This window comes from Marmota flaviventris, chromosome 6 (assembly GCF_047511675.1).
Source record: "Marmota flaviventris isolate mMarFla1 chromosome 6, mMarFla1.hap1, whole genome shotgun sequence".
Lineage (NCBI taxonomy): Eukaryota > Metazoa > Chordata > Mammalia > Rodentia > Sciuridae > Marmota > Marmota flaviventris.
This window is the reverse complement of record NC_092503.1, coordinates 110,919,972-110,938,498: the sequence shown is the minus strand read 5'-3', so window position 1 is coordinate 110,938,498 and position 18,527 is coordinate 110,919,972. Positions and strand designations below refer to the sequence as shown.

General features: G+C 46.9%; 2 protein-coding genes across 9 annotated transcripts; one reads left to right on the top strand and one right to left on the bottom strand.

Moving 5' to 3' along the window:
- Positions 1 to 181: 181 nt before the first annotated feature.
- Mrpl2 (mitochondrial ribosomal protein L2) lies at positions 182 to 4,955 on the bottom strand. Of its 6 annotated transcripts, none has more exons than XM_027950443.3 (7): positions 4,447 to 4,952; positions 2,769 to 2,937; positions 1,477 to 1,618; positions 1,252 to 1,367; positions 1,068 to 1,178; positions 740 to 813; positions 182 to 428 (listed from the first exon to the last, which is right to left on the bottom strand). In XM_027950443.3, exons 1-7 carry the CDS (start codon positions 4,540 to 4,542, stop codon positions 216 to 218), a joined length of 921 nt encoding a protein of 306 aa, XP_027806244.1. In that variant the 5' UTR covers positions 4,543 to 4,952; the 3' UTR covers positions 182 to 215. The 6 variants fall into 6 exon arrangements, with proteins under 6 accessions (XP_027806244.1, XP_027806246.1, XP_027806248.1 ...); XM_027950445.3 differs by having other exon boundaries at positions 4,585 to 4,952; XM_027950447.2 differs by lacking the exon at positions 4,447 to 4,952 and adding an exon at positions 4,182 to 4,290.
- On the top strand, positions 4,789 to 18,137 carry Klc4 (kinesin light chain 4). 3 transcript variants are annotated; one of them, XM_027950441.2, is made up of 16 exons: positions 4,789 to 4,864; positions 6,434 to 6,716; positions 7,691 to 7,921; positions 9,227 to 9,308; positions 9,874 to 10,093; positions 10,547 to 10,634; positions 11,920 to 12,021; positions 12,212 to 12,385; positions 12,715 to 12,814; positions 13,014 to 13,066; positions 13,271 to 13,341; positions 13,522 to 13,630; positions 15,533 to 15,673; positions 16,065 to 16,180; positions 16,514 to 16,577; positions 17,668 to 18,137. In XM_027950441.2, the coding sequence occupies exons 2-16, from the start codon at positions 6,459 to 6,461 to the stop codon at positions 17,716 to 17,718; spliced, it is 1,860 nt and encodes a 619-aa protein (XP_027806242.1). In that variant the 5' UTR covers positions 4,789 to 4,864; positions 6,434 to 6,458; the 3' UTR covers positions 17,719 to 18,137. The 3 variants fall into 3 exon arrangements, 2 of the variants coding, with proteins under 2 accessions (XP_027806242.1, XP_027806243.1); XM_027950442.3 differs by lacking the exon at positions 4,789 to 4,864 and adding an exon at positions 5,035 to 5,336; XR_003584832.3 differs by lacking the exons at positions 15,533 to 15,673; positions 16,065 to 16,180; positions 16,514 to 16,577; positions 17,668 to 18,137 and having other exon boundaries at positions 13,231 to 13,341; positions 13,522 to 13,610.
- Positions 18,138 to 18,527: the final 390 nt, after the last annotated feature.

The following is an 18,527-nucleotide window of genomic DNA, read 5'->3' as shown; positions in this document are numbered from 1 at the left end:
GCTCCCGCCGCCGGAAGTACCTTCCCATTTCCCATAGTCAGAACTGGAAGAGACTTTGGAGGTCATTTTTGTCTCCTTCCTCTGTATTGCCCTTTCCTTTCTCTTCCCCCATATACTTGTTTGCTTCTTTTACCCACGTCCAATCTGCATTCCCCGCTCCAAAAGAAAACCCAGGAACAGATAAAAATGGCACATTTTATTGAAATTCAGGGATATCAACTTTGGGCAGAAGCGGAGGGCAGCTTCACATAACTCTTCATGGGGGGCAGTGGCCGAATCTTTCGGCCAGCCCACCCCCCCTTGCGGTGCCACAGCCCACTGGAAGGCCTCTTGCCCAGCCAGCGGTTCCGACCGGCTTTGCCGATGACCCGTTTGTTATGATCAACATTGGATACTCTGCCGACTGTTGCTGTGCACGTTTCTAGTACCTGACAAAGTGGATGGAGGAGAATCACTGAGGAAAAGGAACCCGACAACGTTGAAAGCATAATACAGCAGAACCTAAGTGCAGAGGGTGGACGTGGGGGAGCTATAGTAGAAACTGGGTAGTTGAAAAGACAATGTTTCTTCTTTCGTTATGGTGCCAACCTGACAAGGCATGCTTAGGTATGTAGCAAAGGACAGACCCAGGTAGAGGAAGTTGCTAGTATCATAAAACACCTGAGAGCAATCCCAGGCAGGAAAAGATACATTCCAAAAATTCCTTCTGTGCTGATCCCACCCACCTGTACTTACACACCTGCATCTGCCTCTTAGAGGGCAACTGGATAATGGCTGTTCCATTCACCTTCCGCAGCAGCACACCACAAGTCCCTGGGGAAGGGAGAAGCAGCTTTGCCACCCTTCACAAAGGTGTGTGTGGGGGTCACCCAAGGGCCATAGCCCACATGCTGCCCTTGCCTTGCCTTTTAGGAACAGACACAAAAAAGAAGGATGCATGCTGTGTTTTATAAGTACATGTTCTTCTGACAATGGACCAGATGTGGGCCCATGGGTTAGAGAATTGTGACATCAAATGCCCCTTGGTCTTTCTAACTGTGAGACTCAGGTAGCTCCTTTCCCCATACCTGCAGCTCGAATATACTGGGCCCCTCGGCCTGGCTCACTTTCCACATTGTTAATGAGAGTCCCCACAGGCAGGGCCCCAAGAGGATGTGCATCCCCTTCCCGAGCAGCAACTAAAAGACAAAATTTTATCAGCCTTAGAACCTTTGCAGCCTCCAGCCCATACATCTAGTAGTCATCTCTCACCTGCCATTCGGCCTATGTGGTTAGAGTTCAGGATTATATCTCCAGCCTGCATGTTCTCTGTGGCAATGATCCAACGTTTCCGACTGCCCCCAGCAACCAGAGCTATGTCTGCTGACCTGTTCATGGACAGGGAGAAGACCATCAAGGAAGACTGATATCATCTAATAACAAACTTCACAGCAGTCATTCAGACCACACCATCATTGTCCCTCATCCCAAACTTGCCTACAAGGATCATAGCGGACTCTGATAACCTTTTCCTCAAAGGGTCCTGGCTTAGTCTCCTGCTCTGGCCGGAACCGCAGAAAGTCAATCATGCGATAAAGTTGCTTGTGGCCCCCACCAATACCATGTACTCGGATTCGGCCTGTGGTCAAGAGAGTTTGGGGATGCAGTTCAGGTCAAATTAGTTCAGCTTCTACCTAGCACTGGGAACAGGCATGTTGGCCAGAGAGTAGTACTTCCCAACATTATGGCACAAAAAGGAAATGATAAGGCTGGGCACATTGGTACACGCCTGTAATCCCAGGTACGGGGCAGGAGAATCCAAAGTTCAAGGTCAGCCTGGGTTCTGCAAGACCCTGTCTCAGGTTGTGGCTCAGTAGAGCGCTTACCTAGCACCTGTGAGGCCTTGGGTTTGATCCTGAGCACCACATAAAAATAAAAATAAATAAATAAAACAAAGGTATTGGTCCAACTACAGCTAAAAAAAAAAAAAAAAAAAAAGGTTTGGGCTGGGCGCCAGGGATCATGCCTATAATCCCAGTAGCTTGGGAGGCTGAGACAGGAAGATCACGAGTTCAAAGTCAGCCTCAGCAACAGCGAGGCACTAAGCAAGTGAGACCTTTTCTCTAAACTGATTGAACTAAATAAACAAGTAGGTTAGGGGCTGTATCTCAGTGGTAGAATGCCCCTGGGTTCAATCCCCAGTGCCATAAAAAAGGGGAGGGAGGGCTGGGGCTGTAGCTCAGTGGCAGGGTGCTTGCTGAGGTACATACCCCGAGCAGCAACTAAAAGACAAAATCCTCAGCCCACATAAAAATAAACAAATAAAATAAAGGCATTCTTTTCAACTACAACTACAAAAAACTTAAAAAAAAAAAAAAAGGAAAGGAGGAAGAAGAAAGAAAATTATAAAAAATTTGCACAGCTCACTGGGGTAAAGGGGTTGGGGCAACATCTATATAGAGTTTGGTAAAAATATAATTATGTAATTACTGAAATTGTATATTATTTTTAGATAATTTACTTCAAATCATTGAGTTCAGTAAGTTTACAATAACATATAAATTGTACTCATATAATTTCAACTGTTATAAATTTTGGAAGAATATGAAGAAGAATGTCATGGCATTTCCTGTGAACAGCCAATTGTCTATTGCTTTTTGTTCCACTCTCTGGCTCTAATACATGAAGAAGGAGCCTCTCAATAAATGCTTTTGAATTATATTCCTCTGCACTTTACAAGCTCTAAGTGTTACTATACATAGGTCTAGAGTCCTAGCCCTTGCTCCCACCTGTGTGGTCTCGACCCCCAGATTTCCTCTTTTTCACTGGTACGATGGTGTACTTAGTACGACTCTTCCAGGATATAAACTTGGCATGAAGGGCCCCAGAAGTAAGTATAGGGCGGCAGGGGAGCAACATCAACGCAGAGGGCAGTTGGAGGAGGGCATTGCTCACCACCTAGGGATAATAAGAAATCTCTTCACTTGAAAGAAAACTGAAGATGGCTCAGACCGATTTTAGCTTGTAGTCCAATTCTTTCTGGAAGTGTCCCACACCAGATGTCCAAAACCTCCACCCTTTACTGCTTGCACAAACATCAGTACAGAATGTTTATCCAGGTGTATATGGGTTGATTACCTCTCCTCATTTGAGTGTCTCACCTCTAAGTATTTCTCCAGTGGAATATTCTCCCCTTGGTCATCTTTTAAATCTGGCTCAAAATCTCTATCTTCAAGAAGTTTTCCTTCCCTAAATAACTCTTTTCTGGAGCTGGTAATTTCCACATATCCATATATAACCATCAGCATTAATGCTTTTTGCCCTCTGCCTTATGTTTCAGGGAGTTCCCCATATACGAATGGAAGCAAGGGATCATTTCTGTCTTGTTCCTTGCGTATTCCCTATATTTCACAGAGTAGGTTGATTTGGTTTTTAACTTTAAATGTTCATCTGCCAAAATGTACCATTATCAGCCTGAGAACACCAAAGGAACAAAACTGACAATTTCCTTTTTTTTTGTGGCCTAACAGTTGCCCACTCGAGACCTCAGGATACCTTCTCCTGAGACTAGTATTCTTGGTTTCTTGCCCAGCATTCTCTAATCTCAGCAATAACTCATTTTTTAAAATATTCTTTTTTTAGTTGTTGATGTACTTTTATTATTTATTTATTTATATGTGGTGCTGAGGATCGAACTCAATGCCTCACACATGCTAGGCAAATGCTCTGCCGCTGAGCCACAACCCCAGCCCAATAACTCATTCTTGTAGGTATCATAATGATTGAGACCACACAGTAGCACATGCCTCTAATCCCAGCTACTTAGGAGGTTGAGGCAGGAGGACTACAAATTTGAGGCCATCCTCAACAACTTAGACCTTGTCTCAAAAAAAAAAAAAAAAAAAATCATTGGGGATGTAACTCAGAGGTAAAGCACTCCTGGAATCAATCCCCAATAACAAAATAATGATAATTATAATTATAATAAGGCCGAGAGTGCAGCATGTCTAGCATGTGCAAGGCCCAGAGTTCAATCCTCAGCACAAAACCAAAAAAGCAAAACAGAACAAAACAAAAACAGAGGCTCTGAATCCAGACTGCCTAGCTCCAATAGTTGGTATGTGACTTTGGACTGCTTGTCAGCTTTCTCATCTGTAAAATGAAAATGATGTTAACCATTTTATAGAGTGGCTGAAACTTACTTGAAATGGCTATTACGTCTCGCTTATCGTAGACATTCTGAACAACTGGTGATCTGCAAAAGATCTTGCACCCCAATATCTCTTCTGAAGAATCTCGCCTTATGATGCAGCAACATTTATAAAGGAGAGAGCTAAGGCAGAGATCACGGGCCTGCTTTACTCCTGACTAGACTTGCCCGCATCCCCCGCCTCCCATCCCTACCTAGCAGTCCTCTCTCCCACGGCCCAAATCGAAACAGCCTCCTACCCGGGTAAGGCGGATTACCTGCGCAGCAGGGAGTAGACTCGTGCCGGGGGCGGTAACGGCCGGAGGCGCCAGACTGAGAGAGCCCAGAGCACGAGTCAGTGTCCATAGGGCCATGGGGGTGGCTCGGATCCCCTGGGTTCAGCACGCTACCTTTACCTTTAGTCGGGCTACTTGGCGCAGCCAGATGACGTTCTGCTCCCGGTGCCGTCGCCTTCCAATAATGTAAAAGGAGGCGGGCTAGAATTGGAGACTAATTCTAACAGCTAGCTTTCCTCCTCCAGCGAAGTCAGAGCCAATCGTCTGGCGGTTCTAAGGTCGCATGACTGAGGACTCGGCCCCGCCCCCAGAGCCGTCAAAACAATTGCCTCAAGCGGCAGCCATGATTAATTTAAAGGGGCAGTACCGGCAAAGGCGGCGCCAGACCAACAGAGTGCAGGTGAGTCTTTCAGGGTACTCCTAGGGCTGAAGGCTAAGGTCACCGTCACCTTTTATTCCCTCATTCCCGGACAGACGAACGACTCTCTTCCGACCAACCTCACAAAACTCTCGACTTAAAAACTCCGCCCCCCGTTCTTCCCCGCCCATCGGCGTTCCGACGGACAGACAGACAGTCTGCCCCGCCCCCTGCGCGACCGAGTGCGTGACCTCGGGATTATCTGGCTGTCAGGTCCTCGCCCGCGACACGAACCTCAGTCGTCCACCCACACCTCCTTCCCTGCGGCCCCCGCCTGTCTCACTCTATCCCCGCTCTGGGCCTCAGAGCAGGTCCGCAATTCTACACACTCCTGAACCGCCACCCCAGGTCCTGGAGACCAACTCTCAGCGTCGCAATTCCCTGTGACCCTGCAGCTGCTCAACAGACCTCCCATTCTTCCCTGCACCATCAGACACTTAGGAAGCATCCTAAGGTGATTCCCCTCAGAGCCTGTTAAGAGGTGCTCCAGACAGACAAAGCCATGGAATTAACTGGCCTAGGAGTGACCAGGTCTCCGTCCTCACGCTTTCCTAGACACACCCTTTGCCTCAGGTCGCTGATTAAATCAAATCTCCCTTCTTGGGAGAAAATAGCTCCCCAGGCCTGAGTTGGGGAAGGAGGAGGGACATTGGTCGTCTTTGAAGACCTGTAGGCAGAGGGAGGTAGGGTGTTTGTCCTGGATGGGGCTCTGTGCCAGGTCCTCTGAGTGACTGTGAAGTGGTAAGAGAAGGGGTGGGACTGCCGGACTTCTGGACTTTGGGCAGGGCAGATCCTTCTGAATCCCTAGCTGCTGAGCAGAGTTTCTTCCTGCTCAGGCCTGAGTGGTGGCGCCAAGAGCTCTGCTCTGTTCACAGGTAAGAGGACTTCAGAGATGAAAAACTAGAACCTTTGAGGAAGTAGGTAGACAGCCTAATCCTAGGATGTTGGGAAGTATGGGCTGAAGATTAGTGGAAAGAGACAGGCTGACCCGATTTGGAGATGCTGGTCTAGTTCTGTGGGTGATGTAGCCTAAAGACGTGTAACCCACTGGAACTCTCTCATCTGAATCCTGTGAGAAAGGCTCCTGCTTTCTTCTTTTCCCTCTCATAATTTAACTTTGAAACCTATTCCTTCCCTTTCTTGGAAGCCTCTGCTTTATTTTCTGTGTATCTCCTGCCTACTTTAACCCTATTCTCTTTCAGCTTTCTCAAGTACCTTCTCTGATTCCTGTAGAGCTGTCCCTCATCCCTTTCCCTTTTCCTCAGCTAAGCTCTCTCTCCAATTCCTGTTTGGTTTGCTTTTATTCCCAAGTCCTAGATCCCTCTGCTAGTTCTTAGCACCTTTGTTCCTTCTATAGACTTTCTTCATTTAAATGACTTCCTCTCCCTCATCTTAGTTATGTGTTTAGTGGTATAGGCTGCCTCCCTACTGATCACTCTCTCCAGCTGAGCCACATACTCTTGTTCCTTCGCTCGCTCAAATCTGCACCATGTTCTGACCTCAGCCCCTGTCTCATTTTTACCCTACCTGAACTCTGTTGTTTCTCTCTAGCCCAGGCGAGCTACCCCTGGCCAGGATGTCGGGCCTGGTGTTGGGGCAGCGGGATGAGCCTGCAGGGCACCGCCTTAGCCAAGAGGAGATCCTGGGGAGCACCCGGCTGGTGAGCCAAGGACTGGAGGCCCTACACAGTGAACACCAGGCTGTGCTGCAAAGCCTGTCCCAAACCATTGAGTGTCTACAGCAGGGAGGCCATGAGGAAGGGCTGGTGCATGAAAAGGCCCGGCAACTGCGTCGCTCTATGGAAAACATCGAGCTAGGGCTGAGTGAAGCCCAGGTGAGAGGACAGGGGTGGTGCCAAGGAGTCCAGAGTACAAGGAGGGGCAATTGTCTGATTGGAGGTTTGGGGTCACTTAGGATCATCTTGCCTGGACATTTGCATTCATTCATACAGTAAATATCTATTAAAGCCCCTACTATTTGCCAGGAACTCTTCTGGGAACTGGCATACATCACTGAACACAGCAGTAAAAAAATCTTTGCCATCTTGGAGCTGTCATTCTAGCTGGGAAAGAAGAACAGTACACAAATAAATAAGTAAATGATTCAGTGTTGTCAGAGTGATAATTGTTAAGGATAAAAAGATAAAAATAATGAAGGGAAGGGAATTAGGAAGTGTGGAGAGAGAGTACAATTTTAGGTAGGATGGCTAAAAAAGACCTCATTGAAAACATAATATTTCAGCAAAGATCTGAAGGTGAGGAAACCAGTCATGCAAGAAATAGGGAAAGAGTGTCCTAAGTAGAGAGAACTGTAAGTGCAAAGGCCCTGAGCTGGAACCTGCCTGATGATTTCAGTTAACAGCAAGAGGCCAGCGTGGCTGCAGTAGAGTGAATGAAGGAAAAGCAAATAAAAAATTAAATCTGAAGAGTAATGGGAGAGGGGAGAGGAGGACAGATCATGTGGCACTTGCAGACTTTAACTTCAAGAGAGATGAAAACTGTTGAAACGTCTAACTTGACATCATCTGACTGCTAGGTTGAGAACACACTCTAAGGGAAAGGGTAGAAACAGGGAGGCCATTGAGGAGGTCGTTGTAATCTGGGTGGGAGCTGGTGGCGTGGCCTAGGGTAATGACAATAGAGGTGGTGAGAAATTAGTTCAGGGTATATTTTCAAGGTAAAGCCATTGCTACCTACTTCATTGCTCCTCTGTGCTGCTGCCACTTGCCACCTCCCAGGAGGCTTCCCTCTTGCCTGTCCCTGATTGCTGCCACCCAGAATCTGGAGCTTACAGGATGTACCCACCTAGGTCATGCTGGCTCTTGCCAGCCATCTGAGCACAGTGGAGTCAGAGAAGCAAAAGTTACGGGCTCAGGTACGGCGGCTGTGCCAAGAGAACCAGTGGCTCCGGGATGAGCTGGCAGGCACCCAGCAGCGGCTACAGCGTAGTGAGCAGGCTGTGGCTCAGCTGGAGGAGGAAAAGAAGCACCTGGAGTTCTTGGGACAGCTGCGGCAGTATGATGAGGATGGACACACAACGGTGAGTTTGCACAGGCAGGATTGGCTAGAAGCTAGTATCTGGGCACAATCAGGAGGCAATTGCTCCATCATCCCTGGAGGCCAGGATTGATGGCCAAGCTGTCCCTACTTGGAATAATTCCTTTTTCAGTCCTGACACCAACTCTAGGTAACAAGAAGAAGAGGAAACAATTTTCATTCAATCAATATTTAATTAAATGCCTACTATGCTCCAGGTACTATGTACTCTACTCATGAATGGAGCAGACATTCCTGCTCTCATGGGTATATTTGTGATAGGAGAAAGATAAACAGCTGGATAATTCAAATCCAGAATCCTCTCAGTTGAGCAAGACCCTCTTAAAATTTGCTCTCAAAATGTGTGAAATTCAACCCTTACTGAACAGGCATTAGGTATCTCTGTGCTTTATGCAATGCAAGAAGACATACATAGAAGAGAAGTAAAGAACTATGAGAGTTCCTTCTTGAGTTTATAATGTTTCTTTAGGGAACAAGGCTTACACATGAGAACACATCCATGATAATTCAAAGCAGCAGGTGCTCATACTGGATGAGTGGTTTAGTCAGTGTAAGAGAAATTCAAAGAAGATAGGTCCCTGAGGTCTGGAATGGTCTGAGAGTGATCCACAGAGGAAGCAGGGTACAGGTTTGGAATGCTTATTGGAATGTTAGGAGTTGGGATGAATTTTGAAGGATGACAAAAGAGAAAGAGGAGCTTTCTAGACAGGACAGAGGGTGTCACAGGTAAGAAGAGTTCAGGGATGGAGAGCTGGTCTGCCTCAGGGAAAATGAGATGATTTTCACTGGGCACATTGATGAAGTTGGTAGGAGGACTAGAGATCTTTGTATTAAACTACAGTTCCTAATAGGAAAAAGCAAATTTCTCCAGTGTGGAAATAGGTGATATATGAGGGTCTGGCACTAAGTCCAGAGTAAGCAGTGCCAGATGATGGGCAGAAGTGCTAGACACTTTGGGTACGTGTCAAGGTCAGAAACACTCCCTCCCCTCAGGAGAGACATGGCAGACGTGTAATCAATGTAAACATAGAGGGATCAGCACTGGGGCTATAATTACAATAGTTGGGCAGGAGAGAGGGAGGGGCTGGAGAGGGAAGGTAGTTTAGGGTAAGGTGGTTTCTGAATGGGAAGGGAGGGAAGGAAGAGAAGCCTGAGCTTGACTTGGCCAGATGATGGCATTTCCTTAGGGCAGAGGCAGGAATAAGGCTCTTTTCCTAAGCCCCATCTGTCAGAGATTTTATGACTTAGAGGGACCCAAGAAGAGGTCATGCTGCTTCTTCCTTTTTAGGAGCACAAAGAAGGAGATGCTACCAAGGATTCCCTGGATGACCTCTTCCCCAATGAGGAAGAAGAGGACCCCAGCAATGGTTGTGAGTTGGCCTCTGAAGTTGGATAAGGCTGGTCCCAGCAGGGCCCACCCTGTGTACTGGATGCTCACCATCCAGAAATAAGCTCTCCACTTCCTCTGGAGATAGAGAAGGGGCTGGGCTAGTATTTTCATTTCCTCAGCCTCCTCCTTACTCATCAATATTTATTAAACACTTAGTAGTGAGGACTACTAAGAATACCAACAAGAAAATGATACAGGTTTCATTAGCAAGGCATTCAGAGAGGGATCCTGGGATGGGAAGATCATGAGCCCTTCAAGGGAAAGAACTGGGTCTTTCTTATTTTGTAATCCTGGGACAGCCACTGGCTTATGCTTGTTCAATAAGTGTTTGTTGAATGAATGAATTACTAGGTGAACAGATGGGTTTGTGATGGGCATAGATGCAAGGGAATGATAAAACAATAGCATTGGAGGCAGGTTTCCTTGGCGCGGTGGGGTGGGGGTGGTAGCACAGGAGACATGGTATGGGAGTGGGGAGGCATACCCAAAGGGGAGAGGAAGAGTCCTCTGAGGAAGTCTCCTGTTCACTTTCTGGGATGGTTTAGTGTCCCGTGGCCAGGGTGCAGCAGCAGCCCAGCAGGGTGGATATGAGATCCCAGCAAGGTTGCGGACTCTGCACAATCTGGTGATCCAGTATGCAGCCCAGGGTCGCTATGAGGTGGCTGTGCCACTCTGCAAGCAGGCACTAGAGGACCTGGAACGCACGTCTGGCCGTGGCCACCCTGATGTGGCTACCATGCTCAACATCCTTGCTTTGGTATATCGGTTAGTACTGCCCTCTGCATGGCCCACAATACCTATTTACCCCTTGATCCTCCTCTGGCTCCCATGCCTCCTCTCTACTAGGTGCCTCTCCTTCCTGTTGGTCTTCCCAGTGTATTCTACTACGGTGCTTCCTCATGTACCAGAATACTTATTTTTTTCCATTCCCAAGCCCTCAACCTCAAAGAACACTCATCTCTCAGGTTCTTTGCTTCTCTAGTCTCTCTTCTGAAAAGTGTCTCTTGCTTCCTGTGACTTGTGGCCTCCTCTTGGATTGGCAGTGATCTGTAGCCTGGTGTGGGTGTGTCAGTGAAACCCTCTCATTGTCCATGCCAGGCTTCCTGTCTCCAGGGACTCCCAGTCTTCTGGAACTCAGTATTCTCAAAGGGAGGGAGGGAAGGATATGTTGTGGGGACAAAATTCAGGGTAACACCTGTCCCCTTTTTTCTTTTCTAGGGATCAGAATAAGTATAAGGAAGCTGCCCATCTGCTGAATGATGCTCTCAGCATCCGGGAGAGCACCCTGGGCCGGGACCATCCTGCTGTCAGTATTCCTGGTCCTCTTCCTGTGCTCCCCTCCCCATTGCTCTTTTGCCCTCTCTTAGCTTCCCCACCTGCTGCCCTCAGTCCCCTCTCTAGGGGTGCTTAGGAAGGAGGCATCAGAACTCTTTTCTTCCAGGCCCTTTCCAGGGAGCCCAGTGGTTTTAATGCTCTGAGACTCAATGACTCCTTTTTATTATGAATATTTTCCTGAATTTAATTCATAGGTAATGTGTCCTACTTACATATAAGATTTCCAAGAAATTTAATATGATTCCCTAATTAATATAAAGAAGAAACAGGAAAGTAATTTATAATAATATATAAAATAAAAGGTAAAAACGCAGCAATAGCTGTATTGAGTACAATTGTGCTAGAAGACACACTGATATATAATGAATGACTTTGGATTCAGAAGACTAGGAAGCCATACTAGAAAAATGAAAGAAAAGAAGTATAGATGGAGACTCAATTAAACTGTAGTGTTACAATAAGTAACCACAGACCAGACTTATTTGTATATAAGAGAAAGAAATAACCTTAAGTAGGGGTAGCATGCCAAAACAAATGATAGATTGTCAAAGTAGAAAAAATGAGAAGTAAGATTTTATTTAAAATATTGTAAAATATTTTCATGTAAAAAGGAGCTGAACATGTGAAAGTAATTCCCTATGATATGACATGTGATGATAGGCAGGGATGATGTAGCTCAGAAAACATAACTCCTACCTTGATATCCTACCAAAGGCCAAAGCTTATGCTCAGTGTCTGAATGTCTGGCAGTCCGTTCAAAAGTTGACCGCTGACCTGCATGTGAAAAATAGCTATAGTGTTCCTGTTTTCCCATTAGTAATAGTGCCCCCAATCTTTATGGCAACAACAACAAAAAACACCATCAGAAATTTCTAAAAATCACGGGGTGTGGTGGCACACTTCTGTGATTCCAGTGATTTAGGAGGCTGAGGGAGGAGAATTGCAAGTTTGAGGCCAGCCTCAGCAATTTAATGAAAGCAAAATACAGGGCTGGGGAATAGAGCTCAGAGGCAGAGCACCCTTGACTAAATCCCTAGTTACAGACACACAGAAATTTCTAAAAATCCCCCTAGGGGGCGATACTACACCCCCATAGAGCCTCAGAACCATCCCAGGCAGCAATTTTCCCTCCTCCCAGCCTTTGGTCAGGGTGGTGGAGTCAAGTCTCCTTAATATTGTCTTGGGTACTGCCACAACTCAGATTCATTTAGATCCTTTGCAGCACTACTGTCTGATGGGACAGGTTTCCCTTGCAGGTGGCTGCCACACTCAATAATCTGGCTGTGCTGTATGGCAAAAGGGGAAAATACAAGGAGGCAGAGCCACTGTGCCAGCGAGCACTGGAGATTCGAGAAAAGGTACCCACATTCTCTCTCTATCCTTCACTTGTCACTGCAGCCCCTTCTCCTCGTCTCTCCTGACCTACCTTCCCTCTTACCTCTCCCTTACCTCTGCTTTATTTTCTTCGCTTTCTTTTCCTTCTGCTCCCCATATGTGCATGCACACACATAATCATAGTCATTCATCTGTTTCTTTGCTCCTTTTCAGGTCCTGGGCACTGACCACCCAGATGTGGCAAAGCAGCTGAACAACTTGGCCCTATTGTGCCAAAACCAGGGCAAGTATGAGGCTGTGGAACGCTATTACCAGCGGGCACTGGCTATCTACGAGGGGCAGCTGGGGCCAGATAACCCTAATGTAGCTCGGACCAAGAACAACCTGGTAAGGAAGAAGGGGACAAGATGGGTGGAAGAAGGGGAAGGGAAAGGCCACTTGGGTCTTGGAATCAGTATCATAATTTGGTATACTACTTTCATCAATGATGTGCCTATTTCATCAATGATATGCCATTGGGGGTGAGGCATCTGCTTCATGCCAGGGGTAGATGTTCCATAGCCTCCTGGGATAGGGTGGGGATACCTATAACCCTGCAGCTAGAAAAGGGTGTGTAAGGAGGACCTCTGGGGAAACTCACATAGACACCAAGAAACGGAACTCCCTGAATCTGGCCAAGACCTTGTCTCCTTCCATCTCTTGCTCCTGTCTTCCAGGCTTCCTGTTACCTGAAGCAGGGCAAATACGCTGAGGCTGAGACCCTGTACAAGGAGATCCTGACTCGTGCCCATGTGCAGGAGTTTGGGTCTGTGGATGGTGAGTGGTGAGGGTCTGGGGACTGGGCTACAGGGAGGAAAAGAAATTGGAACTAAAGGTGGGGTATTAGGCCAATAGTAGTTCCCAGGGGGAGCCAGATCCCTTTAGTTCAGCCCTGTTGGTCTCCGGGTCCTGGCGCCTCCAGACCGTACAGCTGTCTTCTCTAACCTCCTCACTCTACCCCATGTGTCACCCCCAGATCATCACAAGCCCATCTGGATGCATGCAGAGGAACGGGAAGAAATGAGCAAAGTGAGTGGGAGTGCCCAACCTGGGGACCCCAAGGCTGTCAGGGCCTCTGTCTTGCTCATTGCATTAACCCAGCTACTCACTTCCCACCCCAGCTCCAGCCCCAGATACATGGTGCCTTCCCACGCCAGCCTGCATGCTAACCCCATGCCCATCTTATCCCTTAGCATCTCTGTATCCTCATCTCTGGCTTCCCCTCTGCTGCAGAGCCGGCACCGTGAGGGAGGCACACCCTATGCTGAATATGGAGGCTGGTACAAGGCCTGCAAAGTGAGCAGGTGAGCTGCCTAAAAACAGTGGTTTGGCCTCCTATTCCCACCCTCCCAAGCTCTGATCCCAGCCTCCTGCACCTTTTTCTTTCTATTCTTTGACCTTCCCTCAGCCTTAGCTCTGCTCCCTTTGTCTCCTGTTTACCCCTCTGAACCCATTCGCCCTTCCTCCCCCGTCTCTTTCCATAGCCCCACAGTGAACACTACTCTGAGAAACCTAGGGGCTCTATACAGGCGCCAAGGAAAACTGGAGGCAGCTGAGACCCTGGAGGAATGTGCTCTGCGTTCCCGGAAACAGGTCAGAGGCCTGGGGAAGGAATAGCGCTGGGGACAAGGGATGCTCAGGCCTCTTGTGAGTGTCCTGAAAATGAGAGGCTATTGGGGAGGATAGGAAGGAGAGAAAGGTGAGACAGTCTTATGGTTATGAAGTGTGTTCTTCCTCCCAGTCTACCCTTTGTGGTGAGGATGCCAGACTGAAGATTCCCTTCCTTTCCTATGGATGGGCATGGTGATAAGAGGCTGAGGTTAGGAGAGCCCAAAGTTGAAACTGCTCAAATTGTGAATCTTGACTCATTAATAGATTGTGAAATAAAGTCAGTGTGGTCTATGGTAAAAACAACAACAACAATAACAACAAAAACAAACCAACATACCAGTTTGATTTATGTAAAAAGTAATCTAAGGAGGGAAGCCCATTAAGAATTGTTTTTTAAATAAATGACATTGTTTGCCTGCTAGAAATCATAAGCATATTTATACATATTTATAAGTAAGAGTTATGTTTAGCAAAAATGAGCAGGAAAATTGAGTTTGAGACTTTCACCACTGCCACATTGGTCTTTCTTTTTCTTAGCTTTCTCCCCCTGACCCTGCCATGATACTGGGATTGAACCTGGGGTGCTCTGCCACTGAGCTATCTTCCTAGCTATTATAATTTTTCCAGTTTTGAGACAGGGTCTCACTATGTTGCTGCAGCTGGTCTCAAACTTTTGCAGCTCCTGTCTCAGCCTACCAAGTAGCTGGGATTATAGGTGTGTACCATTGCACTTGCTTCTTAGTCTTCTTAGAACAGTTATTCTCTCACTTCTACACCCAGCTACCACACGTGGAGGTTAAGGATATTGTGATACAACTATCTATATAACTTTCAGGGTACCAGATGGATGTATAGCTTTCTAGGATTAAAAAAAAAATTCAGATATATATTTTAGGGTCATTGATTAACCAATAAGCAACCTATGGCTTTTTAAATAAAAAAGGCTCTCAGACTTGATTTACTTTTGTTTTGTTTTTTGTTAGCAGGGATTGAACCCAGGGGCACTTAACTACTGAGCCACATTCCCAGCCCATTTTTATATTTTATTTTGAGATAGGGTTTTGCTAAATTGCTGAGGCTGGCTTTGAACTTGTGATCCTCCTGCTTCAGCCTCCCAAACTGATGGGATTATAGGTGTGTAGCTTGTTTTTGTTTTTGTTTTATACTGGGAATTGAACCCAGGGGTGCTTAAACACTGAGCTACATCCCAAGATTAGACAGGGTTTTCCTAAGTTGCTTAGGACCTCACTAAGTTACTTAGGTTGACTTTGAACTTGTGATCCTCCTGCCTCAGCCTCCTGAGTTGCTGGGATTACAGGTGTGTGACACTGCTATCAGCAAGCAAGGCTCTCAGACTGTAGGAATGAATTGGTTTTACCCAGAGAGAGAGATGTTCATGCAGGGCATGCTGCCTAAAAAGAATATAATAAAATTAAATATATATGTATATATACATACACACATATATATGTAAAATACATCGACGTATTTATATGTAAGAGTGTATTGCAGCCGGGTGCAGTGGCACATGCCTATAATCCAAGTGGCTGGTGGGGGGAACTGAGGCAGGAAGATTGTAAGTTCAAAGCCAGCCTCAACAACTTAACAAGGCCCTAAGCAACTTAATGAGACCTTGTCTCTAAATGAAATATAAAAAATGCTGGGGATTTGGCTCAGTGGTTAAGTACCCTTGGGTTCAATCCCTAGTATTAAAAAAAAAAAAAAAGTGCATCACAAATAGAACAGGTGAGTATTGCCCTAGTAGTTGTGTACTGGGATATCACAAGGAGAAAAAATACAAGAATGTTTTCCTTACAGTCCTGATGGTGGAGAAAAAATTTAGAGCTTACCCTGAGAAATTAAGCTTCTTCCTTTTTCTTCCAGGGCACTGATCCTATCAGCCAGACCAAGGTGGCAGAGCTGCTTGGGGAGGGTGATGGTAGAAGGACCTCCCAGGAGGGACCTGGGGACAGTGTGAAATTTGAGGGAGGTGAAGATGCTTCTGTGGCTGTTGAATGGTCAGGGGTAAGTCTAATCATTTCTCCTTGATCTCTCCTGCCTTCTCCTGCTGGTGGTGTGAGAGGCTCTGAGCCTGCCTTTCTCCAGGTTCTGGAGGGCAACCTACAATGAGGACATGTGTTCCCATTCCAGTTAGCCCATCCCCTCAGGACTACCTCGGGAAGCCAACTTTTTTTTTTTTTTTGGTGCTGGGGATTGAACCCAGGGCCTTGTGCACCCGAGGCAAGCACTCTACCAACTGAGCTATATCCCCAGCCCCTGGAAGCCAACTTTTGACTGTGATCTTGTTTTTAATCACTGGGCTTTGGACGTATGCAGAATAAATCTCTCTGAGTCTACTCAGAAGCTAGTCTGCATGGGATTCCTTTAGCTTTGATTGCCCATCCCTCTATGTCAGGATGGCAGTGGGACCCTGCAGAGGAGTGGCTCTCTGGGCAAGATCCGGGATGTGCTTCGTAGAAGCAGTGAACTCTTGGTGAGGAAGCTCCAGGGGACTGAGCCTCGGCCTTCCAGGTACACAATGAGGTTGAGTTATGGCAAAGCAGGCAAGTAAGCCCTTGCCTGCAACTCCTCTTGGCCCCTGATCTCTGGAGAAGAGTATTGGAGAGGCACATAGAGGTCAACGGAAATGGTGACCGAAGAAGTTCTTGCAGGATGGGTGCCTCAATGGGGGATGAAGTTACCTGAGGAAATACTGATGTCTGATGAAGATAAGAGTGGGTGTGGCATGGGGGATGGTGAGGCGGCAGTGATCTGACTTCATGTGATACTGCCCAAGAGGCCTGTAGCTTCAGGGCCACCTGGAAGAAAGAAAAGAGGTCCCATTTATTTTATTTTCCATTGTAGCAGCAACATGAAGCGGGCAGCCTCTTTGAACTATTTGAACCAACCCAGTGCAGCACCTCTCCAGGTAAGAGTGGTGCTGTAAGCATATTGGTGGGTGAGAAAAGGATTATCAAGCAAGCCCAGTGGAAGGCAGGGAAGAGGGGAAAGTCTCCTGTGATGAAGATGGGCCAGGGAATTGGAGTCCTTGAGGAATCTGTCAATAGCTTGTTGGGGGGTTGGGAGTAACCAACAAGGGGCATTTTTTAGGCTAGACATAATAACCAGTAAATTAATCAAGAGGGGACTAAGAGCCAGGTGTGGTGGTGCATACCTGTATCCCCAATGACTTGGGAGGCTGAGGCAGTAGGATCTCAAGTTAGAGCCTCAGCAACTTAGCAAGGCTCTAAGCAACTTGTTAAGACCTTCTCTCAAAATAAAGAATAAAAGGGGGCTACGTTATGTGTGACTCAGTGGTTAAGAGCCCCTCAGTTCAATCCCCAGTACCAAACAACCAAACAACAATAACAACAACAACAACAAAACCCCCCCAAATACAAGAAAGAAGAAACTAGGAATTGATGCTCTCTAAATTGTTACTTTGGAATTTTGCATAATTCAAGAATGGAGATACTAACCTCCATTGAAGACACTTAATTATTCTTCTGCAGCTACCATATTACTCACCTTCGGGACTTTATAGTCCAAGACAAAGAAAAAGAATAAAAATATCGGGCTGGGGCCATGGCTCAGTGGTAGAGCACTCACCTAGCATGCATGAGGCACTGGGTTTGATCCTCAGCACCACATAAAAATAAAATAATAAAATAAAGATATTGTGCCCACCTATAACTAAAAAATAAATATTAAAAAAGAATAAAAGTATTAAGTAGTCTCCATTTGAGAAAATAGTGATGATGATGACCACTTACGTTCAGCTCATTCAAAGAATATGTGAATATTCTTGTGCTTTCTCCTGGTAGTTTCTGCATCAGATTCTGGCCTTCTGGAAGATCCTAGCAGGGCCTAACCAAAGTCTCAGAATTTGGAGTTGAGCTTATAGATCTGATCCTAGGTCCAGAAATAGATTTCAGCCCTGGGTTAGATGGACTCTGGGAGACAGTCTTTGGAAAGCTGAGGTCCCTGGGTTGATGGGATGGTAATGTCTGTTTTTTCAGGTCTCTCGGGGCCTCAGTGCCAGCACCATGGACCTCTCTTCAAGCAGCTGACATTCAACCCATCCCCTAGATCTGCTGGGTCCTCCACAGCCTACACGGCATTCCCTATTGCTCCAGCCTCTTCTCTACCCCAAGGTGGGACAGTGAAGGAGGAGCAGTTTAACCGGAAGATTGCTGCTGCCTGTAGGGTCTCGGCTCCCTCCTCAGGAATCCCCCTTAGTAAGGACCCTCAGGATACACTCTCCCCACCCTGGGGTCCTCTAGAATAGCTGGCTCTGAGGCCCCCAAGGTGGGTATAAAGCAGGAATGCATCTCAGAGATGTAGTCTGCTGCTGACTTTTCTGTCAGGGGTTTGGGGCTGGCCAGTCGCCTTGCCCTGGCCTCTTTTGTTCCCTTCCCTCTGCTGCCTCACTTCAGGTCCATGTATTTCACATTTCTTAAATTAAAAAAAAAAAAAAAAAAAAAAAGAATCAGGTAAACTTTCTGTTGCTTGAGTCCTGATTGAAGGGGATAAGAAGCAAGGATTTTTTGGGGGCCTTTCACAGAAGGGTGAGGGGCAACGGTGGATGGGGTACCGGGAATAGTGTTGGTTGATTCTTGAACCTCTCCTCTCTTCTCCCTTGTTTGTATCCTCTCCCACAGGGCCTGAAGGAAGGCATCTGGGGGATGGGGAAGGAGGCCTACAACTCAAGGAGAAGGTGTTGTGGACTGGGTTGTCAGGGACATGTGGTGGCCATGTGGCAGGACCCTGGAGTCCTGGCGCCACTTCTTCTGCCTGTGAGGCCCTCTGTGGCTGCCCCTCCTCCTCCCAGCTGCTTGGGGGAAGGGAGGTCTAAGCAGGCCTGGGGGGCCCTCAAGAA